The 25,755-nt window shown below is 34.4% G+C and overlaps 1 protein-coding gene across 2 annotated transcripts in view; it reads left to right on the top strand.

Annotated features, from left to right (window-relative positions):
- LOC101895300 (voltage-dependent calcium channel subunit alpha-2/delta-3) overlaps window positions 1-25,755 on the top strand; it is a 71,551-nt gene that overhangs the window by 12,447 nt on the left and 33,349 nt on the right. Inside the window, exons 5-11 of one of the 2 annotated variants that reach the window (XM_011292715.3) lie at window positions 3,458-3,849; window positions 10,126-10,575; window positions 12,474-12,614; window positions 13,129-13,212; window positions 13,569-13,625; window positions 21,575-21,655; window positions 25,618-25,692. In XM_011292715.3, the coding sequence (XP_011291017.2) occupies window positions 3,458-3,849; window positions 10,126-10,575; window positions 12,474-12,614; window positions 13,129-13,212; window positions 13,569-13,625; window positions 21,575-21,655; window positions 25,618-25,692 (1,280 nt within the window). The remainder of the gene's footprint in view (window positions 1-3,457; window positions 3,850-10,125; window positions 10,576-12,473; window positions 12,615-13,128; window positions 13,213-13,568; window positions 13,626-21,574; window positions 21,656-25,617; window positions 25,693-25,755) is intronic. The other variant, XM_020035500.2, reaches the window with a different exon arrangement.

Genomic DNA, 25,755 nt, shown 5'->3' with positions numbered 1-25,755 from the left:
AAGAGAATTTCCATTGGAAATTATTCCGCAAACGTAACCTATGACCGGAATGTACCTAATATCGTTCACATTTGACACACCCACACACACACACTTGCGCATACATATGCAATATCATGGTTACGATTGTGGAAATTATTTTAATGGAAATTCATATTGAATGGCTTTTAAGAAAACGCTTCTTTTCGACACTGTGCATTTTATTCAAAACTAAAATAAGACAAACATCAATGCAGACATGTAAAGTCAAAGGTCCATAGGGTGAGCGTCATTCAGCGCAGAATATGCGTCCTTGTATTTTGAAATGATTGTTATATTTATTTTATCTATATATTTTTTATACTCATTCCGCTTGAGAATTATTCGCAAGTCCATATTAAGGCTATTTCTTTCATTTTAGTTTTTGCTGACTGGTTTTAGCAGTCATAAAATCGTTCTTTTTTTAAAACCGAGTTCTCACCATTCTACTCCATATACTTCATAAACTCTTAACCTATCTTGGTATAATGTGTAAAATAAAGAGAGAGAGAGACAGAGCTAAAGTACACATGCCAATGCACCACACCACCATAAAACTTATGGAGAGGTCATAAACAGACATAGTTATATTATATGTGGCAAGAAAGATGCCTACACATTCTTATCGGTTTGAAGTCTAGATTATATCTCGTAAATATACTACATGTGGGATCGGAAAATTCTATATTATTTACTTCTAATGACTCGAATGACTTTTCACCACAATATCTTATTCTATTTAATGTGGACAGTATTAAAAAAATCCCCGTTTAACAGAAATCTCTCTTCCACACTAGGTAGGAAAAGGAAAAAAATAGACCAATAGTTCCTTTTGATGATCTGCATAGAATCAAATTCCGTCCGTCGGTCCATGTATTTTTGTAAATAAAATACGAACCCTATCGAAATTGGAGATAATCGATCAAAATTTAGATATAGACCCCATATGTGTATATCTTCTTCCGATTTGACTTTTATTGTGCACCAAACGTATAAAAGCAGCCCAAATATTATGGAATTTTGAACATACGACCAAATAAGGCCTCAAAATAAGTATGCCAAATTTGATCGAAATTGGTTCAGATACAGCTATTGCTCCCATATAGACTGTTCATCCGATTTGTTGTTTTTGTCCTCCGCAGCCGTAATATGCACTCTGTAACAACGATATTTGGGATCAAATTCAGCCCAGAAATACTTTTGCTAAATTTTATCGAAATCGGTTCAGATTTGAATATAGCTCCTATATATATCTTTAACCGAATTCGGGTTAATTATAGACCAAATGGCCAATATCAGTCCAGAAGTCCTAAATTTTGGTACATCCGACCGAATTTAGTCCAGAAGCAAGTACAGGGTTGCCCTTTGGGCCCATTCCAATCGACGAGGCTTGTCCGCAGGCAACATTCTTTGCGTCAATTGAATTTTGTACGGGAACAAATGCAAATCAATGCGAACAATCCGTTGTAAAGTGGACCGAGTCATGCCCAACTGCTGAGAACGGCGTTTTTGGGATGTTCTTGGGGACCTCTCAACACTGGCTCGTACGGCAGCGATATTCTCGGCCGATCGCCTTGGTCGACTTTTATATGGCCTCTTCGGATTAGAAAGAGCCTTACCAGTCGAAAATTTTTCGTATAAACGCTTAATGGTGTTCTTAGAAGGCGCACTTCTCACATTTTTTAATGTTTTAAAAACACGTTGAGTTTTCACAATTGACTTCTTCTGTTGAATGTAAATTTCAACTATTTCAGAGCGCTCGCGTGGAGTGTATTGGTTCATGGTAAAAATCTGCTTGGACTGACGCTTCAAACGTGGTATGTCATCAAGCGATGTGACATCTCCCTGTACAACCCTGTATCAGTCTTAGGTCAGATACGAATTGGTCAATATCGGCCAACTGCTTCCGAACCTCCTCCATAAAGGGCTAAATTTTGGTATTTCCGACCGAATTCAGTCCAGAAGCAAGTTCATCAAATTCGATGATATAGCCATAGCTTCCATATATAGGTCTCATCCGATTTGGTGTTTAAGTCACTCACATTCGTAATATGCATTCGGCAACAATGATATTCGGTACCAGCTATCTTATAGATCACGGAAATACCTTTGCAAAATTTTATTGAGAAATGGAGAATATCAGTCCAAAAGTCCGACCGATTTCAGTCTAGAAGCGAGTACGTCAAATTTGGTGAAAATCGGTTCAGATATAGCTATAGCTTCCATATATATGTTTAAGTCCCTCACATTCGTAATATGCATTCGATACAGCCCACAAATACCTCTGCCAAATTTTGTCAAGATCGGTTCAGATTTGAATATAGCTCCCATATATATCTTCAAAATATATCTTCGGGTTAATTGTGCACCAAATGGCCAATATTAGTCCAAAATTCCTGAATTTTGGTACATCCGACCGAATTCAGTCTAGGTACAGATATAGCTATAGAGATATATGGGAGATATATATGTTTCATCCCATTTGGTGTTTAAGTCCCATTCGTAATATGCATTCGACAACAATGGTATTTGGTACCAGCTATCTTATAGAGCTCGGAAATACCTTTGCTAGGATAGCTCCCACATATAACCTTAATCCGATTTTAGGTTTATTGTGCAAGTAATGGCTAATATCAGCCCAAATGGAGTGAATTTTGGGACGCACGTTTCCATTTTGTGAAACTCTAGTTGAAATCGATTAAGAATTGGATGACCCCCTAATATTAGATGGTCTCCCATACATTTGTTCCTTCCGAAACCAAACTATAACTGCTCTTAAGCCAAATGTTGATAGGTGGTATGATCTACTTCAAATTAGTTATTTTGTTACGGGAACTCTACTAAATATGCACAGTGGTATAGGGTATCATATAGTCGGCCCCTCCCGTCTTTTGACTTTTCCTTACTGAGTTTAATTTTCGCAAGAGTAGAAACTCTCTCTTATTTCCCAAAAGATGAGACTGGTTTTGGAATTATTATCTTCATTCGCTCTCATTTACTGAAGAGCTGGGTTATCGAATTTGTAAATCTTTTGGAATTTTTATAAAACAAGTAATTTAGATTCCGTTGATTATGGGCCAAAAAAATGTATCAGCTTGAATTTCAACAAGAGGACGCATATACTTCTAATGGACAATTGTCTTTACATTAACGCACACCACTTCTATGGACATTTTTAAGATTTAAAAAATTTATTTTGATTTTTCTGTAAATTTGTAAAATTAAAAAAATGTATTAATTTGGAATTGAAATATATTTTTTGTTGTTGTTATTATTGTATGTATTATCAAAGACATCCATCAATCAAAAAAACTAAAAAAGCAAATCAAATGAAACGAAACTGAATTTAAAAAAGGAAAATTCTCAAAAATTAATTGGCCATCTCTTTTTTTTTGTTTATTTTCTTATCATCCATATTTTTTATATATAAATATTATAGCATCGGACACCATAAAAGCCATTGAATGGTCTGAAAATTTGGATCAAATATTTCGTGATAATTACAAAAACGATCCGACGCTGTCGTGGCAATTTTTTGGTAGTTCGACCGGCTTTATGCGTCAATTCCCGGCATCGAAATGGAAAATGGAACCGGTCGATTTGTACGATTGCCGTTTAAGACCATGGTATATGGAAGCGGCGACCAGTCCAAAGGATGTCATCATCCTGTTGGACAGTTCAGGCTCTATGATGGGGCAGAGGCTAGATATCGCAAAGCATGTTGTATATACAATACTTGATACATTAGGTACAAATGACTTTGTGAACATCTTCACCTTTAGCGATAAAGTCAAGCCTGTTGTTGGATGTTTCGAGGATACACTCGTTCAAGTATATATCAATTTTCTTTCTTATTTCAATCCTTATATATTAGTATTTACTTATTTATGATTTTGATTTTATTTTTGTATTTTCAATGATTTTTTGTTTGTTTTATTTTTTTAATTTGTACACACACGCGTTTAGTACGAAAAAAAAACCAAAAAACTTAACATACTAAGTAAATAAGATTCCCATTGGTATTCAGATCCAATCTAAGTAACTAACCCATCTCTATCCTATTCTAAAAAAAAGAAAAATCATCGTTGTAGTTGAAATGTAATGCGAAGCGAAGTAAAGTATTGCTATATTTATTGTATTTTATATATAAAAAAACAAAAAAGAAACCACAATGCCAATACACACATCTTTAGTTTGCCGAACTTATTTTAAAATCGTGGTACAATAAATCTTTTGACATTATGTACATATGTAATCAAGGCCTATATAAGCTCGGCCAAAAATACTACTTTTGAAAATAAACGTATTAATTATACCCTCAGCCATATGGCTGCAGAAAGTATATATCATATACGGTCAAAACGTGCCTAGTCGAAATAACGGTTTTTTGACTCTATGTCTCTTTGGACCAAATCCGTTTCAGAACATTTGGAGTCGATCTAGCGAGGTCCGTCCGTCTGTCTGTCTTGCTGGTGGGCACGATAACTCTCGAAGGGAGTATCCGATTTGGTCCAAACTTGGTACACTGTAATATTTTTGTCAAACTTAGATCGAGTTCGGAGATGGGTAATATCGGTCCACTCCTTCTGGCACCTCCCCCACAAAAGGTTGAAATTTTCAAAAAAAATATATTTTTTGCACAGAAAGAGAAACGATAACCCGATTTTGCTCTAACGTTGCGAATCTTAATATTTGCGTCAGTGCTAGGTCAAGTGTGAAAATGGACAATATCGGTCCACTCCCTCAAGTACCTTCCCCACAAAAGGTCAAAATTTTGAATAATTACAACTCTTATAAAATGTGATATAAGAGTCCGATTGTCTTCAAATTTCACACATGCCAATATTTATATTAACCCGAGGTCTGGTGTTAAGATGGAATATATCGGTCCACACCTTCTGGCAACTTCCTCTCAAAAGGTCGAAATTTTCAAAAAAAAAAAAATATTTTTTGCGCAGAAAGAGAAACGATAATCCGATTTTGCTCAAACTTTGCGAATCTTAATATTTGCGTAAGTACTAGGTCAAGTGTGAAAATGGACAATATCGGTCCACTCCTTCTGGTACCTCCCTCACAAAGGGTAAAAATTTTAAATAATAACAACTCTCATAAAATGTGATGTAAGAGTCCGATTGTCTTCAAATTTCACAAATCCCAATATTTATATTAACCCAAGATCTGGTGTTAAAATGGAATACATCGGTCCACTCCTTCTGATACCTCCCACACAAATGATCGAGATTTTCAAAAAATATATTTTTTCTGCACAGAAAGAGAATCGATAATCCGATTTGGTTCCAACTTTGCAAATCCTGATATTTACGTCAGTTCTAGGTCAGGTACAAAAATGGATAATATCGGTCCACTCAATCAAGTACCTTCCCACAAAAGGTCGAAATTTTGAATGTCCATCAAGCTCTTAAAACACTAAATTATCATCCGATTCCATTCAGACTTGGCACATCTCAATATTTTCATAAACGCAAGATCTTTTATAAACATGGTAGAGATCAGACCATTCGTTCTGGTACCTCCCTCACAATGGACCTAAGTTTTGAATAATGAAAACGAGCAAAGAATCCGAAATAAACATCCGGTTCTCTTCATATTACACACGTCCCATTATTTCTAATAACTCAAGATCTGGTGTGAAGATGGGATATATCGGTCCACTCCTTTTGGTACCTCCCCCACAAAATGGCAAAATTTTGAGTATTCATGAAGCTCATTCAGACTTGGAGCTTCTCAATATTTTCATCAATACAAGATCTGTTATAAAAATGGTAGAGATCGGACCATTTTTTCTGGTACCTCCTCACATAGGGTTCAAGATTTTAAAAAACAAAGCGCTCAAGGAATTCGAAAATAGCATCCAAATACATCCATCCATCTCCTCAAATTTCCCACATACCGACATTATTTGTAACACAAGATCTGTTGTGAAGATAATAAACATCTGCCAACTTATAACTGTCATAACTTGCGAAACATACATCTGGGGGTATACATCTGTCGGCAAAACCGACTGATGCTATTTTACTTGTTTCTTTACAAACAAGTACTGTTATTCTCTTATAATAAATTATTTCATTATTTGATAATTTATTTATTTATTATTTAAGTTTAAATTTCAAAACTGTCGACTACTGGGACATGCCGAACTTAGGCCCACTTACTCTATAGGCCATGTATGTAATATTAATCGGCTTCCATACACAACTAATTTCATGAAATGTATTAAATGACAAAACTGTCAGAAATCCGTCTAAAAGGTGTAGATTTTTGACAGTTCTCAGGATATTTACTCGTTTGTTGTTGTATATCTATTATGAGATGATGTCAAAAGATTGCTAACGTTCAGAGCTCTTGGTTAAAACCTTATAGAAATGTTATTCTAATACTTATTGTACCACGGTTTATAAAAACTAAATGCGCTTATTTGCACTCTAAATTAAAAATGTTATGTCAATTTGATGTCGTACCTTAAAGCAGTTCTCAGAACCAGAACGTGAAGAATTTATTAGTTTTACCATTCGAACAATTTTCTCCTAAAACCCTTTCACGTACCATAAATCTGGTAAAACATGTAGGTCAATTGAAGATTTGAGACATTTTTAAAATCTGTTTCAGGATCTTTATTGTTCCTTGTAAATAATGACAGTTTAAATCCTTGAAGCTGCTAGTATGAACCACCTATTATACAATGACGACATAACACGTATATTCTTTCCTTTCCATATGAAACCATAAAAAAAAAGAATATTGGATAATAGAACCCTGACAGAATCCGCAAATTACAACACCCATTTGTTAATGGCCTTTCTTAACAGGCGTTTCTTTCCGTTAAGTTAAGTAAAAAAATAACAATGCAATTTTTTACAAATTTGGAAAACATGTTGAAAATTTTGAATAATTATAACTCTTACAAAATGTGATAAAAGCGTCCGATTATCTTCAAATTACACACATCAAAATATTTTTATTAACCCAAGGTCTGGTGTGAAGATGGAATATATCGGTTCACTCTTTCTCATACCTACCCCACAAAGGGTCAAAATCTTGAGTACCCATGAAGCTAATAAAACTCGAAATTAACATCCAATTCCATTCAGACTTGGCACATATTAATATTTAATATTTACTCAACACAAGATCTAAAGATGGTAGAGATGGAAATATTTCTTCGGGTACCTCCCCCTACATAGGGTTCAAGGTTTTGAGAAACAAAACGCTCAAAGAAAGCGAAATAAGCATCCAACTCTTTTTAAATTTCACACATACAACATTTGTATCTGTATTAGATGAAGTATGATGATGGTCGACTATATGTGGAACCTCACGCACATTTTAACATTTTCTAAAAATTTTCACTTATCTCATATAAATTGAAGGAGGTATAGATAGAGGTACTATAGTCCAAACCAGACACGTCGCAAAATTTATATATCATATTTATTTAGGTCCGATACGAAATGAACAATAATGGGCCATTTCTTCGAAACCGACTCTATAGAGGATCAATATAGTCATAACTGATGTCAAAATATATTTAAATAGTCGATCATTGGCTAAGGGTATACAGGGTTGCCCATATTCGACGGGCCCAACTGGCAACGCCATAACTTTTGACAGGGATGTCACATCGCTTAATGACATACCGCGTTTGAAGCGTCAGTCCAAGCAGATTTTTACCATGAACCAATACACGCGCTCTGAAATAGTTGAAATTTACATTCAACAGAAGAAGTCAATTGTGAAAACTCAACGTGCTTTTAAAACATTAAAAAATGTGAGAAGTGTGCCTTCTAAGAACACCATTAAGCGTTTATACGAAAAATTTTCGACTGGTAAGGCTCTTTCTAATCCGAAGAGGCCATATAAAAGTCGACCAAGGCGATCGGCCGAGAATATCGCTGTCGTACGAGCCAGTGTTGAGAGGTCCCCAAGAACATCCCAAAAACGCCGTTCTTAGCTCGGTCCACTTTACAACGGATTATTCGCATTGATTTGCATTTGTTCCCGTACAAAATTCAATTGACGCAAAGAATGTTGCCTGCGGACAAGCCTCGTCGATTGGAATGGGCCCAAAGGTCCGTCGAATATGGGCAACCCTGTACATACATCTGTCGACTGATATGTTTTAACTTGTTTTGTTTACTTTTTAACTGAAATGTAGATGTTACTGTGAAAAATGCTGGGAATACCAGTTACTTATTTATAATATCAATATTATTTATAATACTAATGTTTTTAGTTCCCTATGGGCGGCATGAGCGACATTGAATTTTCCCGTTGATAGCAGAAGAGAGAGCTTTTTTGTACCTATACAAAATTTAGTTTATCGTTTACCATAAAAAAACAAGTGCGGGAATACAATCAATATATAACTTCTTATCGATAGTAATTGAATCACTCGATAACCATTATGTGATCTTATACAATGTTTACATTATGCCAGTCACATTAGCAACTGCACTGAAGGGAAAAAAGGAATTTTCCATTTGAGCAAGAGTATGGGAAAGAAAGAGAGACTGTCATGGTAGAAGAATATAGGTAGACGCATCGACACAGCTGCTGGGACAATGAACTGTCAAACTAATTTTGGAATTGAAAATGTTGAATAAAAAATTATTTAAATTAGTAAAAATTGTTGGAAAACGCCCCCGAATGGCGCCGTATAAGATAACATATAAGAATCTACTTATATTTGAAAAGACATTTAAAATTGTTTGACATATCAATGTTTCCAAACGTTGTTGCATCTACCTGTATTCTTCTATCATGGAGACTGCCCAACATTAAATAACAAAAATGTTAGCTAGGCTTGTATGTAAACGTACCTTTAGCTCCTTACATAAATACAATGTATGTATGTATATTTGGCTAGCACGCACTTGCACCACCCATATGATATAAATGTATGTGTATATATCTGCACCGTATTTTATAATTTGTATATATTTTACAGCTAAAGTGAAACATAATTATGTTTTGAAAGCTTTAAAAATTAGGAAAAAAACAGTTTCTAGAAAAAATTAAAAACAGCAATGCACCCAGTAGGTTCGCTCGAGTAAACAGCACCTTAACGGCTTATTTTTGTATATTTGTTGGATGGATTGAAAGAAACTTGGTAACTGTCGGGCAATAATACGTGCCAAATGGCCCAACGGCAATATTTAAGTATGTGTATGTTGCCATTTTTTTAATAAAAAAAAAAAAAAAAAAAAAAAAAAAAAAAAAAACAACCACTCTAGAATACCAGACACGACAAGTGGCAATTTAATACATGTGCTTTCGCAGCATATTGCTTCCGCCCTGATAAATCTCTGTCGGCAAACCATAGATATTCGTTGCTGTGTTGTTTTTCGACAGGATTATTGAGATATATACCAGCAAAAGCAGCAGTCTGAATAAAAAATGCTGAAGCTAGGATGATTCAAGCTCCATCTCGCCAAAGGATCTCATCAAGATAGACAAACTCTACAACAACGAAAAGCATCCAAACTGAGGAGTTATAAAACAGAAACAAGGTTGTAACGAAATGTAAACAAATGATGTCACAATTGGATGTATTTGAATTTCAACTATGACGATGGATTGTGTTATTTACTATTATTATGTTTGTGTTTGTTATTGTTATTATTACTAAACTATTTATTTGTTTATCTATTATATATTTATCAATTTATTGTTTAATGCCCAACCATGATGTATGCCGCCTATTTAATCTCACTTCATTTTTTTACAACGTTTTTTATTTTTAATTTTTGATTTGGAACTTTTCTTATGCTCCAACGCCATATTACCAAAAAACAACTTCCTGCATCTCAACAATACCAACAACAACAACAACAAAATCACTTCTTTATTTAATTTGCAATTGTACTGTGTTATGGCCTTATACAAACCAACAAACCAACACACACTCAACAAATACATTGGCACCACAATGATATATTTCCATACCTATATATGTATCATCGCATACATATATATCTGTACAAACGATATACACATACACATGCATACATATGTACACCCTCAAACAATGAAACACATATCTATGTGCGTATACGTATTCGTGTGCATACACCGACGATGTATAAGGCAAATCTTGGCAACATTCGAGAGCTCAAAGAGGGAATTGAGACAGTTAAAACCGTGTCGATCGCCAACTTCACCGCTGCATTGACAAAAGCCTTTGAGGTTTTGGAACAATTTAGGACCGAAAATCACGGGGCTCAATGCAATCAGGCAATCATGATTGTTAGTGATGGGGCACCGTTTAGCTATGAAGAAATTTTTGAACTTTACAATTGGCAAAGTCTACCCTACAAACCGGTGAGGGTCTTCACCTATTTAATTGGCAAAGAAGTGGCCGACGTCAAGGACATCAAGTGGATGGCGTGCGCCAATCAGGGCTACTACGTGCATCTGGCCGATACGGCGGAAGTTCGTGAAATGGTCTTGAATTATATACCGGTAATGGCGCGACCGTTGGTTTTGGGTCGACACGATCATCCGGTAATATGGACACAGGTGTATGCTGATGTGGAGGTAAGTGAAAAAGGGAGGGTGGGGGGAGGGGAAATTCAAATGTGTGAACGTGAGCGTTGTGAGTAACAAGTGTGTAATTTTTAACCTGGCTTAAAAATTGAGATATATTGTTCCTCTTAAAATAAAATATAGAGAAAATCTGTAGAATGGCAGGATTCAGGATTGGATTTGAAAATATATTTGAAGGGGTAAAAGGAAGGAGAAGTAGGTGTGGATTTATAAGAATATTTTTAACAACTGCATCAGAGCTGTAGGCGTGGATTTTTAAAGATTACTTTTTAACAATACCATCAGAGCTATAGGCGCAGATTTTTTAAAGAATGAAATTTTGAAAATTTTTAACGAATATTTTTAACAATACCATCAGAGCTATAGGCGTAGATTTTTTAAAGAATGAAATTTTGACATTTTTTAACAAATATTTTTAACAAAACCATCAGAGCAATAGGCGTGGATTGTTTAAGAATGAAATTTTTAACGAAATTTTATTCAATTTTTTAACGAATATTTTTTTCAACACCATCAGAGCTATAGGCGTGGATTTTTTAAGAATAAAATTTTGAAATTTGTTAACGAATATTTTTAACAATACCATCAGAGCTATAGGCCTGGATTTTTAAAGAATAAAATTTTGAAATTTGTTAACGAATATTTTTAACAATACCATCAGAGCTGTAGGCGTGGATTTTTTAAGAATGAAATTTTTAACGAATATTTTTTTTCAATTTTTTAACGAACATTTTTTTCAATTTTTTAATGAATATTTTTTTCAATTTTTTCAAAGAATATTTTTTTTCAACACCATCAGAGCTATAGGCGAGGGTTTTTTAAGAATAAAATTTTTAAATTTTTAACGAAAATTGTTTTCAATTTTTTTAACGAATATTTTTTTTCAATTTTTTAACGAACAATATTGGTTTGGCCCAAGGACGACCCCTATTGAAATTGGTGATAATCGGATCAGATTCAGATAAAGCTGTCATATATATTTTAAACCGATTTCGGTTAATTGTGCACCAAATGGCCAATATGAATCCTAATGACTTGTATTTTGGCACATCCGACCGAATTCAGTCTAGAAGCAAGAAAATCGAATTTGGGGAAAATCGGTTCATATATAGCTATAGCTCCCATATATATGTTTCATCCGATTAGGGGTTTTAAGTCCTCAAATGCGTAATATGCACTCCTCAATATTGATATTTGGTACCAAATGTCTGATATATCCCAGAAATACCTCAGCCAAATTTTATCAATATCGGTTCAAATTTGGATATAGCTCCCATATATATATATTTATCTGATTTCGGGTTAATTGTGCACCAAATATAAGTCCAAATGACCTGAATTTTGGCGAATCCGACCGAATTCAGCCTAGAAGCAAGTACACCAAGTGTGGTGAAAATCAGTTCAGATATAGCTATATCTCATATATATATGTTTCATCCGATTTGGTGTTTAAGTCCCTCATATATGAAATTTGTTTTACGAATACTTTTATCAACACCATCAGAGCTCTAGACATGGATTTTTTAAGAATGAAATGTTGACAATTTTTAAAGAATATTTTTCAACACATTATGGTCCATTTAAGGGAATTTCGACAGAAAATGTAGTTTTTCAAAGGAATACTTTTTCTCATTGAAAACAAAAGACTTAAGAAACAAGCACGATTATTATTTTATCCCTGCCATTTAAAGAATATGTTCTGCGATGTTTTAATATTTAAATCTAGTATTGAAATAAAAAATCCTTATGACTCTGGATTTCATTCGACAATATTTTCTCTTTTTCAGAAAAATACTGTTTTGGTATAAAAACTGAAAACAACACCCTTCTAATTCATTTCAATTTTATTAATATTTTTTTCTTTTTTGGGGATTTCATTGCAATTGTAGGACACAGAAATGTCCGATTATCTGTGGCAAAATGAACAAAATAACGATCAAAAAGAAAATATTCTGGAATACCGACGTGTTAGCTTTCGCATGCTGGATCCGGATGAGGTGCGACGTCGTGAATATCGCAGAATGAGAAAGGTAAGTTGAAAAAAATATACAGGGAGAGGGTGAAAAAACTGCAACCCACTTCAGCCGGCTGTCATTTCTAAGCCACTCGTCCGACAGCTGTTAAAATTATTCCAGTGACAGCTCATTGTATTGTTTGCAAGCGTACAAAAGCATTTTGGTGAGCATTTTCCAGAAAAAAGTTATTAGTTATTCGATGGAATTGAAGCGTGATAGTGGCTGGAAAACCACAAGTGGCTATCGCTATCTATAAATCGTCTTAGAATTTTACGCTTTTGGGTTTAAAATTATTTTTTCGATGAGTTACAAACGGAATGACGAACTTAATATACCCTTCATACTATATAGCAGAGGTATGGTAGAGGGTATAAAAAAAAATATAAAAATTATGATGTTTGACTTTGTTGCAGTTTTTTTATCTCAACCTGTACATTTCAAATTGAGTCAAATATTTCAAATTGAATCAATTAAATCCAATTCGAATTTTTTTATATGTAAATGAACAATATAATTTTATTCCCTTTAGGCCTGGGACCAACCAACCGACTCCGATATTTATAAGTTTATGACCACCGTTTCAATGCCTGTCTATGATCGTCGCGAGAATGCTGTAAGTATTGATCTTTTTTGTAACAAAACACGCTTTGTTGCCATGAAAAAATAAGAAAAATATTTTTAATTTTCTTTTTTTTTGGAATTAAAACATGTTTATAATTCCGAAATATTTAAGCCTTAAGACACGCCAAAAAAAAAACCAATACTAATGCACCGACACTCAAACAGCCACTACTGACAAAGTAACAGAAATTAATATTTCAATAATTGTTTTTTTTAATTTATTTTTCAAATACTAAACACTAACACCATGAAAATACACTATTTAATATAAGCATTATTAACTTCAATTTTCTTTTTCAATACTAATATTAAAAAAACTAAAAACTACAACAACAATATTTCGAACAGAATATCACCGAACTGGTTTTAATAAACGAAGCCCTTTGGGAATTACAAACTCGAGAGGTATTCCATAGATCAAAAAAAAAAAAATCTCAAACAAATACCAAAAGTTTGTCAGCTATAATCGATCAACTTTTTTTTTTAAATAGAAATTCGTAAAAAATAAACAATATATTTAGCGTAAACCAGTTGTTCTAGAATTGTTCCAGTAAAATAATCCGAAGAGAAACTCGTAAAACATAAACGTATATCGTACATTTTGGAATATAAACGAAATCCAAAACAGAGCCTAGAGTAACGAATCATAAATGAATATTCCATTTTTTTAGACATTTTGGAAAACCCTAGCTGGTCGATTTTACACATTTGAAATAAAATATTTAGAAAATATCATATTGTATTAATTAGAGTGTATTTAGTCCAAAAATATAGAGTCATTATATATTGTTGCAGGATATATATCTGTGTATTTGTATTTTTTTGTCGATTAGCTAGTTTTAAGAATTGAATAATTTCCCCAAATACCCAAACCATTTAAGAGTGAATGGCATATCATTTAAAAATGTAGAATTGAAGAAAATTACTAACCAATTTCGATTTTATTTGTCCCAAGTCAATATTTATCTATATACTAAAAGTTGTAACAATTTTGTCCTCTAGTGTGAGTAATACATTCGAAATACACAAAATTTTCAAAAATCATAATCGCAAATTTTTAAAAGGCATTTCTCAAAAATTATTTGACTTATATTCGTGATTTTTTAGAGAATACTTGCTCAAGGACCATGAGAACTTTATTCGCTGATATTAAAGAAGATATTCTCTATGACTATCAGACCTGTAATCGTGGATTTCAACATTATTTTTAACATCATCAGAGCTAAAAGCAAAGATTTTTAAATACGATTTTTAAGGACTATCAGGGCTATATTGGTATATTTTAAAGGATATTTGCCAGGCTTTCGGACCCATAATTGTGCATAGTTTTTCAAAGAATATCAGATCATAAAAGTGTATATTTGAAGAATATTTAATATCAAGGACTATCTGTGTCGAAAGCTTGGATTTTAAAGAAGATTTTTAAGGACTATCGTAGCTATATTCGTAGATTTTAAATAAATATAAATCCAGCTACAAGCTTGGATTTTTACGAAATATTTTTCAAGGACCATATCCAAAGATAGCTGTGAAATATAAGGATTACATTTATAAGGACTTTCAGAGTTATAATCGTGGATTAAAAAAAAAAACTTTTCCAAGCACTCTCAGAGCTATAATCGTAAATTTTTAAAAAAAATATTTTTGTAAGGATTGCCGGAGCTGTAATCGTGGATTTTTTAAAAAGATTTCTTCAAGAGCTATCAGATCTATAATCATCAATTTTTATAGGATCATTAGAGTTTTAATCGCGGATTTTTAAAGAATATTTTTAAAAGGACTATCAGAGCTGTAATCGTGGATTTGTAATGAATATTTTTTCAAAGAAGATCAGAGCTAAAATCATGGCTTTTCGAAGAATATTTTTTCAAGATCTATCAGAACTAAAATCATGGCTTTTTAAAGAAGAAATTTTCAAAGTCTATCAGAGCTATCATTGCAAATTTTTAAAGAATATTATATCAAGGAACATCAGAGCAATTATCGCGGATTTTTAAAGAAGATTTTTTCAACGACTATCAGATTTTTAATCGTGGGTTTTTAAAGATTATTTCTTCAAGGACTTTCAGAGCTAAAATCGTGGAATTCCGAAGAATGTTTTTGTAAGGTCTAAAAGAGCTATAATCGTGGATTTCTAAACAAGATTTTTTCAGAGCTACAATTGTGGAATTCTAAAGAATATCTTTTTAAGGACTATCACAGCAATAATCGTGGATTTTTAAAGAATGTGTCTTTAAGGAATCTCAGAGCTAAAATCGTAGATTCTTAAAAATGTTTTTTTTTTCAAGGATTATCAGAGCCATAATCATGGATTTAAAAAAAAATATTTACCCTGGTACTATCAGTGCTAGAATTGTGGAAAAAGAATAATTTGGTGACGTCTTTTAAAGCTATAATCATGGATTTTTAAAGTAGATTTTTTCAAGGGTTCTCAGAGCTAAAATCTTTGAATTTTTAAAAATAAAAAATTTTCTAGAGCTGTAATAGTAGATTTTTTTTATAACCTAAGCCATATGGCTAAGCCCTTCACCCAACACCAAATTAAGTACCTTTCAGTACTTTTTGAATAACTATAGTACACAGTTTCAAATAACCGCCAAATCTCAAACAATATATATCAAAATTCCGGATTTTAGCTCTATTCCTTCACCCAAAACCAGATATAGTACTTTTTGAACAATTATAGTACTAATTTTCACAATAACTTCCATATATCAACCTCAGATACCAGGAGTGATCTTAATATCCAATTTTAGGATTTCATATTTCCGCTCTTTAATTTTGCTCTTTATCAAATTTTGTATCATTTGGTACAATTATAGTACGCATATCCAAAACCAGCTCCTTCTCTCAACCACAGACACAAATAGTGACTTCAATATCAATTTCAGAACTTCAACTCTTTTCCTTCATTTAATAGCAAATTTAGTGCTATTTAGTCCATATCTCCAATCAGACAAACCGAGACCTCAATATCAACTTTGAGGATTCCAATTCTATTTCTTAACCCAATACCGAACAGGACGCATTTACCAACCACGAATTTCCAAAAATTCTTTGGTGTATCTATTCTGCACTCCATTAGTGGTTCTCTTTTTAAGAATTCAGAATTCCAGCTCACTCCGCTTTACCAATAAAAAGTATTCAATTTTTAGTACAATTCGTACCCTTTTAGTATGAATTTCCAAAAAACCAGCCTTTTTACACGCCTACTCATCAAAACTGGCTCTCGTACAAAACTTTAATATTCTAGCTTCAGCCGTTTCGTCGGGGCGTTGATTCTAAGTCAGTCAGTCAGTCAGTCAGTTACTTCACTGCTACTTTAAATACATCGATAGCAGAGCATCGGCGGACAAAACGACTCATACTTTTTAACTTGTTATATAATATTTTTGTAAGGACTACTAGAACCATAACAATGGATTTTTAAAGAGGACTGAAAAATTTTTTGGTGTGGCCCAGTAAAATTTGATCTTAATTTATTTGCTTAAATTGCCTCTTGTGTTTCTCTCGAAAATAAGTCGTTTTTATAAAATCCGAAACCTTTCCCAACGTTTAATTACCACAGTGTATTGAAGTTAGTCCGGATTATGGATTAAAGCGTAAACCCGAAGAAGTTGTGTGGCCCAACTGTAATACTGTAAGAATCCCATACATACATATATCCAATACATAAATACATACATACATATGTCTTCAAAAATAAATCGAAAAATGTGGATGATGATGATGGAATTCAGCTATGCCAAAGCAATGCAAAATTTCAACAAAAGCTTGCTTGTGAAATAAGTCGCCTTATATGCTATTATTAAAAAAAAATGTTATAAGTGTTGTTTTTCCTCATTACATAAATGTTTTAAATGTAATCATAGTATTGAAATAATTTTTCAAAATAAAATTAGATCTAAATTATTAAAAAAACCTAACCATACATTATGTTCAAATAACCTACAGAAATAATTAAAAGAAATTACAATCCGATGTATCTCATGTTCATTGAATAATTGTGTTTACATTTTATTAGTTATAAATTATATAGTATCAATATACATATATAGTCCACAGTATACAACAATACACATACAAAGCTTTTTTGGAAATTTTGAAAAAATAAATAATATTTTAGTTGCTATTTTTTATGTTACTACTAATCATTATAGTTTTCCAAATGCATTTAAACCTGGTAAGAGAACAAACGTAAAGTCCTGGACACCATAAGACGATATTGACTTAGCTAGAAATAAAAGAAAATACTTTTGATTACATATTTGCAATTGGAGTATTTAGAGTTGTGTTAAATAATTAAAATAAAATTTTTTTTATGTAGTTTTACATGTTTAGGTGTTTTTAAATTGACGACCAATTACCATGGTACAATAAAAAGGTATGGTAGAGCTACCAGCTGATTACAATTTTTTTCTGGGTGTGCACGACTTCTGCCAATTTTGTGTATGTATTTATTGTTTTGAAAAATAAAAACAAAACATTTTCAAAATCAATGATTGGAAGAAACGTTTGAAGATATTAAACAGATTTGCCATGAATTGAAAGATTTGACCCTGGATAATCTTTTTGAACGAAAATCCAGGCACTTCATTCATTCTTCGCTTTACTTATACATATAATTTTAAATAATTCTGGCAGGAAGCGGACATAGCCTCAGGGATGTATTTCTGTAGTTTTACGAAGCTGTTCTACCTTCTTATTGTACTATGCAAATTACCAGGTTTAAAAATCTACTTATGGTGTGTTTACATACATATGCTTACTATAGCCAAATTTCTAGTACGTTTACATACAATGTCTCCACCCGGGTTAGAGCTGATAATTTACCAATCACTATCATTCGAATGTACAAGGTGGCACAAAAGTAATCCTGCTATCAGAAAATACTGGATCAGCATAGACAATATTCTGTCATAGGCTGAAGCATCCATTACGAATTTCAAATACGACAGCTCAAATAATTTTGGTGGGTATTGTACCTAAACTCGTCAAAATACCGAACATAGGGAGGTACTGATATATGGGGCCTATACGAAGACCTGAACCTGCATAGATAATTTTCCGTCAGAGACTGTAGTTCCCATTACGAACTCTAAAAACGTAATTTGAAACAATTCTGACGAATAATGACGCTAAAATCATCAAAATACCGAATATCGGGTGGTACCGTTATATAGGGGCTATACGAAGACGTGGACCTGCACAGACAATTTTCTAACATAGGCTGTAGTATTCATTACGAACTTCAAATACCAAATTTAAAACAATTCCGGTAAATAATATCGCTTAAATCATCAAAATACCGAATATCGGGGGGTACAGTTATATGGGGGCTATACGAATATGTGGACCTACGTGGACAATTTTCCTGCAGACATAATACACATTTGAGTAATTTTTTATCAACTTACTTCATTTCGTTCGGAAGCTAGCGTGATTTCCACAGACGGACAGAGTGATAGACGAACGGACATTGCTAAATCGCCATAGAATTTTATGCTGATCACGAATTAATATACTTTGTGGGGTCTAAGTTTGTATATTACGTTTGTCAATCCGTTTGTAACACCTTGAAATATACATTTTAGATGACAAACAATATACTCTCCATACTTTGGTGGAGGGTATAAAAACTGCAACAAAGTCAAACGCCATAATTTTTAAATTTTATTGAATGAAAGCGTAAAAATGTCGGAAATAGCATCAAATTTTAGATTGGTTCGAATTGGTCATCTTTGGCACGAATTATAGCCTTCAAACGGTCAATGAAACCGTGCCCGAATGTTGTTCTGCGGTATTTTGGCCGATTCCCGGCGAAGCGCTTGCTTGAGGTGATCAACACTTTGGTATTTTAAGTGCCAACCATGTTTTTTAAAATAATCCAGACGCAATAGTCCAACGGATTGGTATCCGGAGATTTTCGTGGCCATTTTGCGCTGACAATGAAGCGAGGAACCTCATTTTGTAACCATTCTTGGGTGACGCGTGCTGAGATCGATGGTGCTGAGTCCTGTTGGAATGTCCAAAGTCTGCGGCCAAAGGCTTTACTACACCCTCCTGAATATTTTCGCGATAATATTCGGCATTTATTCCGATGTCATGGTCGATTAATACGAGCGGAGAGCGACCATCGGCTGTTATGGCGGCCCACACCATCACCATGGCCGGCGCTTGAGTTCTGGTGGCCAACCGAAGGTTCACATTTTCAGCTGACCTCTTTGGCAAGTAAACACGATAATTTTGTTTGTTTACCAACTGCTGGACAACGAATGTTTTCTCATCGGATAAAACCAAATTCGGCAGTTCACCACTTTCGGCCAAGCGCAGCAACTCTTTAGCTCTTTTGAGTCTATTTTCTTTCTTTTGCGGTGTAAGTTCTTGCACTTTTTCGAATTTCAATGGCTTTACCCCGAGCTCATTTTTCAATATTTGCCGAATAACGAATAACTTTTTTCTGGAAAATTCTCACCAAAATGCTTTTGGACGCTTGTAAACAACATATTGAGCTATCACTGGAATAATTTTAACAGCTCGCGGACAAGTGGCTTAGAAATGAGAGCAGCCTGAAATGGGTTGCAGTTTTTTCATCTCACCCTGTATTTGACCAATAATCGGTCGGTGACTTCGGCACAATGTGAATTTCGTCTCAGATTTTCTGGCCATCTTACTGGTGAAACACTGCGATGTATAACAGCTGGCCTCGAAGAGATTGGCACAACAAGAGATGCTGCCAGGCGTGGCAGACCCCTGAGTATCCGTTTTGCAGAGAATATTGCTGCTGTAGCCGAGAATGTCATGGAAGCGGCGTCAACATCGACCAGGCCACGTGCCACGCAAATTGGTATCATTCGGTGATCTTTATAGCGAAATTTGGTGGAAGATTTGAAGATGTTTCCCCACAAAGTCCAAATGACGCATCAGCTGTTAGGTGCTGACCGCCAATCGCGTCTAATATACGCTCAAGCCATCCTAAATCACCACCTAGAAGAAGAAGATTTTTCATCCAAAATAATCATAAGTGATGAGGTCCATTTTCGTCTTAGGGGGTACGTAAATAAGCAAAATTTACGCTTCGGGGCTCTGAAGAGCCATTACACCCGCTCAAAGTCAATGTATGGTTTGCTGTTTTCCCTGGAGCAGTCATCGGACTTTTTTCCTTCGAAGACGTCGCGGGCCAAAATGTTACTGTGAATGGTGAGCGCTTCAAAGCAATGATCAATGTTGAATAGTTTATGCGTGCTGCTGCCGATGTTCCAATTGAAAGACAGTTGTGTTCAGTTCAAGTTCTTTATTCTGAGTGATCAAATTACAACTTAGACGCTAACAAAGAAAAACTTAATGCTAATATTTACATATTGGTACTTGTGTGTGCGAACTAATCGCTGTTGGTTAGAAATGTATGTTGTGTGTTGTAAAAGAAATAGGGTTCTCCAAATCCAATACTTACCATAATCAACGACTTATTTTTGTCGGAACTTTATGATTTGGGATTGGAAAACATATGGTCCCAACAGGACGGTGCAATGGCACACACTAGACGCGCCACAATCAATATGCTGAAAGATGCATTTCCCGGGCGCCTAATCTCCCGTTTTGGAGATTTGCACTGGCCAGCAAAATCGCCTGGTTTGACCGCTCCAGACTTCTTTTTGTGGGGCTTTTTGAAGTCGCGGTCTAATGTCAACAAGCTTTATATTCTTTCAGCTCTTAAATACAATATCCGTTAAGAATTTTAAGACCTATCGCCGGAAGTTTGGACCAAAGTGAGGGAATATACCATAAAAAGGGCTCAAATGACAATAAACTGTGGCGGCGGCCATTTACAGGATATCACGTTCCCGACTTGATGAAAAAACCCCTAAAGGACCAAAAGAGAAGAATCAACGTTTTTATTTTAAATTACAGCCACAAACATCGGAAGTTTACTTTTGCGCCACCTTGTATGTTTTCTATGGTCAAATTTATTGTGATTGGTCAATTATCAGGGTTCATCCTGCTAGAGATTGTGTATGTAAACGTATTTTTATTGTGATTGGTGAATTATCAGGGCTTCATCCGCATAAAATATTGTGTGTAAACGTACTTTTATGCCTATATTTTGTATTCCATAGATGGCTTACTTTATTTTTTTAGAGCTTTTATCCAACATATATCGTTTTAGGTTTATAAAATATTTAAATTTTATGTATTTCTGATTCTAATTTGTCTATAGTTGTTGCTTTCGTACAATTTTATTTTACAAAATATTTATTAATTCCAATTGGTTTTAGAATATCTCAAAATAACTTTAGCCACATCAATTTTTATTTTGAATATTATTAAAATTAATGTCTTGTATTTACATCTAGACCAAAGTTGCCAATTTACTGGGAGTCGCCGGTACCGACGTGCCAATTAGGGATATCAAAAGATTGCTATCACCATTTATGGTAAGTCAAGAAATATATATTTTACAGAATATTTAAAAACATTAACATAATCAAATAATTTTGTTCGATATAAGAAGAATAACCAATCTTACAGTACGAGGTTAACCCACTGGATTTGGATTAAAATTGTCATATCCATTACATATACTTCAAAAAATCTTCTTAAAATAGGTTAACCAAACCAAAAAGCTCTAACATAAATATGGCATAAAACCACACATGTTACGGAATTCGGGTTTAACCTAAACTCGTGAAAATTCCGTTTTATTCTCCGATGCAATTTGTACTAAATAATGCTAGGGTTACACAGTTCAGACACAACTTATTTATACTTATTACACAGCTTTACTTTACTAATCGACGTCTACAAACCCTTTTTAAATATCCACATAAATACTCAACGGTTCAGCTATCTTTCTCTCCATAGTTTTAATCAATATCGCCGTTTTCACGATCGCATGTATCTCTGCCAGAAAACACTGCACTTTCAACTCAATTTGAAGGAGTAGGCCATTCCTAGTTGCTCACCGAAGACACCGGCTCCCGTGCCTTTTTCCATCTTTGATCCGCCTGTATATAGGTATCTCATTTCTGTCAAACCAACAAGCTGGCTTGACTCACTTTAACTCATTTTTTCGAGTTACCGACAAAAATCGGTAAAATTAAAATTCTTATTGTAACGACACGATTTCCGCCGGTGCTGGGATAAGGTCACGGTGGCCAAGATGCGTCACAGAAATTTGTTTATTTCAGCGACTTGAGTAAGGAGAATGTTTTCATATATTGTCTTGGGAGAGATACCTCGCTTTATTCCACTTATTTTATTCGTAAATTTAGGCTGGTTTACTTATATGACAAACTCGACAATCGTCCGGCGACGTGTCCTGGAATGGTCCTGATGGGAGACTGCATCTCGGGGTTCTGGCTTCCAGCGGCTTGGAAAATTCGCTGGCTCAATTTCTATGTTCCTATGTTAGTGGGCTCCTATGTTAGGTTCTGGGACCATGGCGATTTCCCGTGGCTGTCCAACTTGCGGGAATAGCTTTCTCTAGTGTCGTTCGTCCTTTCAAGAGTGGGTTTTTTCAACTCACTCTTCTGCGGAGCATCCTGGGGCTTCTAGGAATTGTAACCCTTTCTCGGAGTGGCTTAGGGAAACTCCCGCACTCGTGTTACCGGTTTTGACTTGATTGATCCCCACTCACAGCGAGCCACTACTTTTATAGGGATCGGTGTGCTTTCACATACCTTCGCTTTGTTGTTGCTATAGGTCGCTGTTACCTTCTTGGTGTAAACAAGTTGTTTACATCTTCGTGTGCTTAAAGGTGCCCTATCGACGTATGTTGTTGCTACCCTTTTACTCGCGGTTCCTTCGTATAAACAAGTTGTTTACACCTTAACGGTGCTTCAAAGGGCTACACCTACGCCTGTTGTTGATACTTGTTTTTCTCGCGATCACTTGCATAAACAAGTTGTTTACTCCTTCACATCGCTGGAGAATGCCTTACGCATGCATGTTGTTAGTACTTGTTTTTACTAAGCGAGACATTTGGATCATAGACGTAAACAAGTTGTTGACAATTTTGCCTGCTGATAACTGTTGTGGCAGTAATTCTCGCCAACAATAATAAAATCTTAATAATAATAATTAATTATGTCGATGCACAGCATCGGGATGTGGAGCCGACTTTCGGCGTTACATTATAATTTCGGTAACTAACGATATTTGTCGGTAAGTTAGCGACGAGATTAAATTAGTCGCTAAGGCCTACCCATGGTAGAAGAATACAGGTCGCATCGACACAGCTGCTGGTACAATGAACTGTCAAACCGATTTTGATATTGAAAATCGTAAATGAAAAATTATTGAAATTTGTAAAAATTGTTGAAAAATACATATCATTACAACCTCCGATTTGCGTCGTATAAATAACATATAAAAACCGACATATTTTTGATATATCAATGTTCCCAAGCGTTGATTTACCTATATTCTTCTACAATGGGTCTACCGATAGATACCAATGCACTCAACTATTTTTTCTTTTGTATATCAAAATTTTGCATTTGAAAGTTAACGATTTTTTTCGGTAACTCAAAAAATGAGTTAGAGAATCGCACTACTGTAGTGGAAAGTTAAAATGCTTATAATTTCGGTAAATAACGAAATTTATCGGTAAGTTAGCGACAAAAACAAAGTAGTCGCTAAGACCTACCGATAGATACCAGTGTTTTCAACCTTAACTTATTTTTTATATTAAAATTTTGGGTTTCAAAGTTAACGATTTTTGTCGGAAACTCAAAGAAATGAGTTAGAGAATCGCATTACTGATCTCCTGAGCTTATCGATATTATATAACGTGTAAAATGGTTCGACATGTTCATTTTTCTATGGCCTTTATATGTCTATTCAAGGTAGATTTAACAGGTAATCGCAACGGCGAATTGCTACAACTTTTGTGGTACCCTCACATGTCAAAATTGGCATCTAAGGCGAAAAACATACAATCGCCATGACATTTAAAGTTTGCGGCAAATTTGTTTCAACCAATCAGAAACCGGGCTTTTGTTTACATTTTATGTTGTGTGTGGAAATAAAGCCAAGTAATAATACGACTCTCGAGGACCATTGTAACAGCCCCAAGTTGATAGTTAGACCCGAAATGTTTATACAACCCCAAAACTGTAATCGACAAATACCACTAATATTCCAGCCAATGTTGGAAACCGGAGGTTACACCGACTCCAGCACATGGCACAACTAAAACAAGTGTTGCCGATCAAATGGTTTTAAAGAAAGAACATATCACCAATATCGCCACCAGTAAAAGCTCTCTTGGTAGCAGAGCCGATGCAAATTCCCCGAACCATACAAAGAGTTTTCACATACCTCAGAGGGCTGGGGCTAGTAGAAGTTTGGATAAGACCAACTGAGTCATAGATCTCGTGACTCACGGTATTTCTTATTGCAAATAGAACACTTTTTAATTTTTTACTAGTAATTCACTCTAAATTTGCTCTTAAATTTTGACATATCAAGAAAAAATACTTTTTGTGAAAAAGACATAAACAAACTTAGTTTTTGTGTTGCATTTATTTAGGGCGAATTCAAAATTACAACAACTTGTTTTGACATTTAAAGGTGCCGTCAGCTGGGATGATGCGACTACCTAGTAGATCTACCTTGTGTCCATGGTAAAAGAATACAGGTAGATGCATCAGCGCATGGTAGAAGAATATAGGTAGATGCATCACCGCTTGGGAACATTGATATGTCAAAATTTTTAAAATGTTTTATGAAAAATAAATGGATTTTCAATGTTTTTTATACGACGCAAATCAAAAGTTGTTATAATTGAATTTTCCAAGATTTTTTTTTACAAATTTTAATAATTTTTATTCAACATTTTCAATTCTAAAATCGGTTTGACAGTTCATTGTCCTAGCAGCTGTGTCGATGCGACTACCTGTATTCTTCTACCATGCATCAGCGTTTGGAAACATTGATATGTCAAAAAAATTTAAATGTTTTTTTTTCAAATATAAGGAGATTTTTATATGTTTTCTTATACGACGTCATTCGGAGGTTATTATAATATGCGTTTTTTTAAATTTTTACAAATTTAAATATTTTTTCATTTAACATTTTCAATTCCAAAATTGATTTGACAGTTTATTGTCCCAGCAGCTGTGTCGATGCGTCTATCGTGTTTGTGTCTATTGGTGGAGTGGTCTCATTATTTTAACAATGCTGCCAAGTTTCAATGAATGCATGATGCCGATGTGCTTTATGAAAATTTAACACTTTACTGTGTTTACACTGAGTGTTTTTCGATGTTACTCGATGCATTATCATACGAGACATGTTGAAAATTTTGTAATAGTTGAGATAAAAATAGGCTTAGCTTAAAACACAACTGATAACTTTAACCAAATAATTGTTCTTCACTTTTCTTCAAATCAAGCTTGGTGTAAACGGTTATGCCTTCATTGTCACCAACAATGGCTACATATTGTTCCATCCAGATTTTCGTCCAATTGTAAGTATTTGATATAGAAACGTAGAATTGTCATGGCAACAACAATAACATTCTTTCGGATTT

This window comes from Musca domestica, unplaced genomic scaffold, assembly GCF_030504385.1.
Source record: "Musca domestica strain aabys unplaced genomic scaffold, Musca_domestica.polishedcontigs.V.1.1 36, whole genome shotgun sequence".
Taxonomy (NCBI): Eukaryota; Metazoa; Arthropoda; class Insecta; order Diptera; family Muscidae; genus Musca; species Musca domestica.
This window is presented reverse-complemented; position numbering and strand designations above follow the sequence as displayed.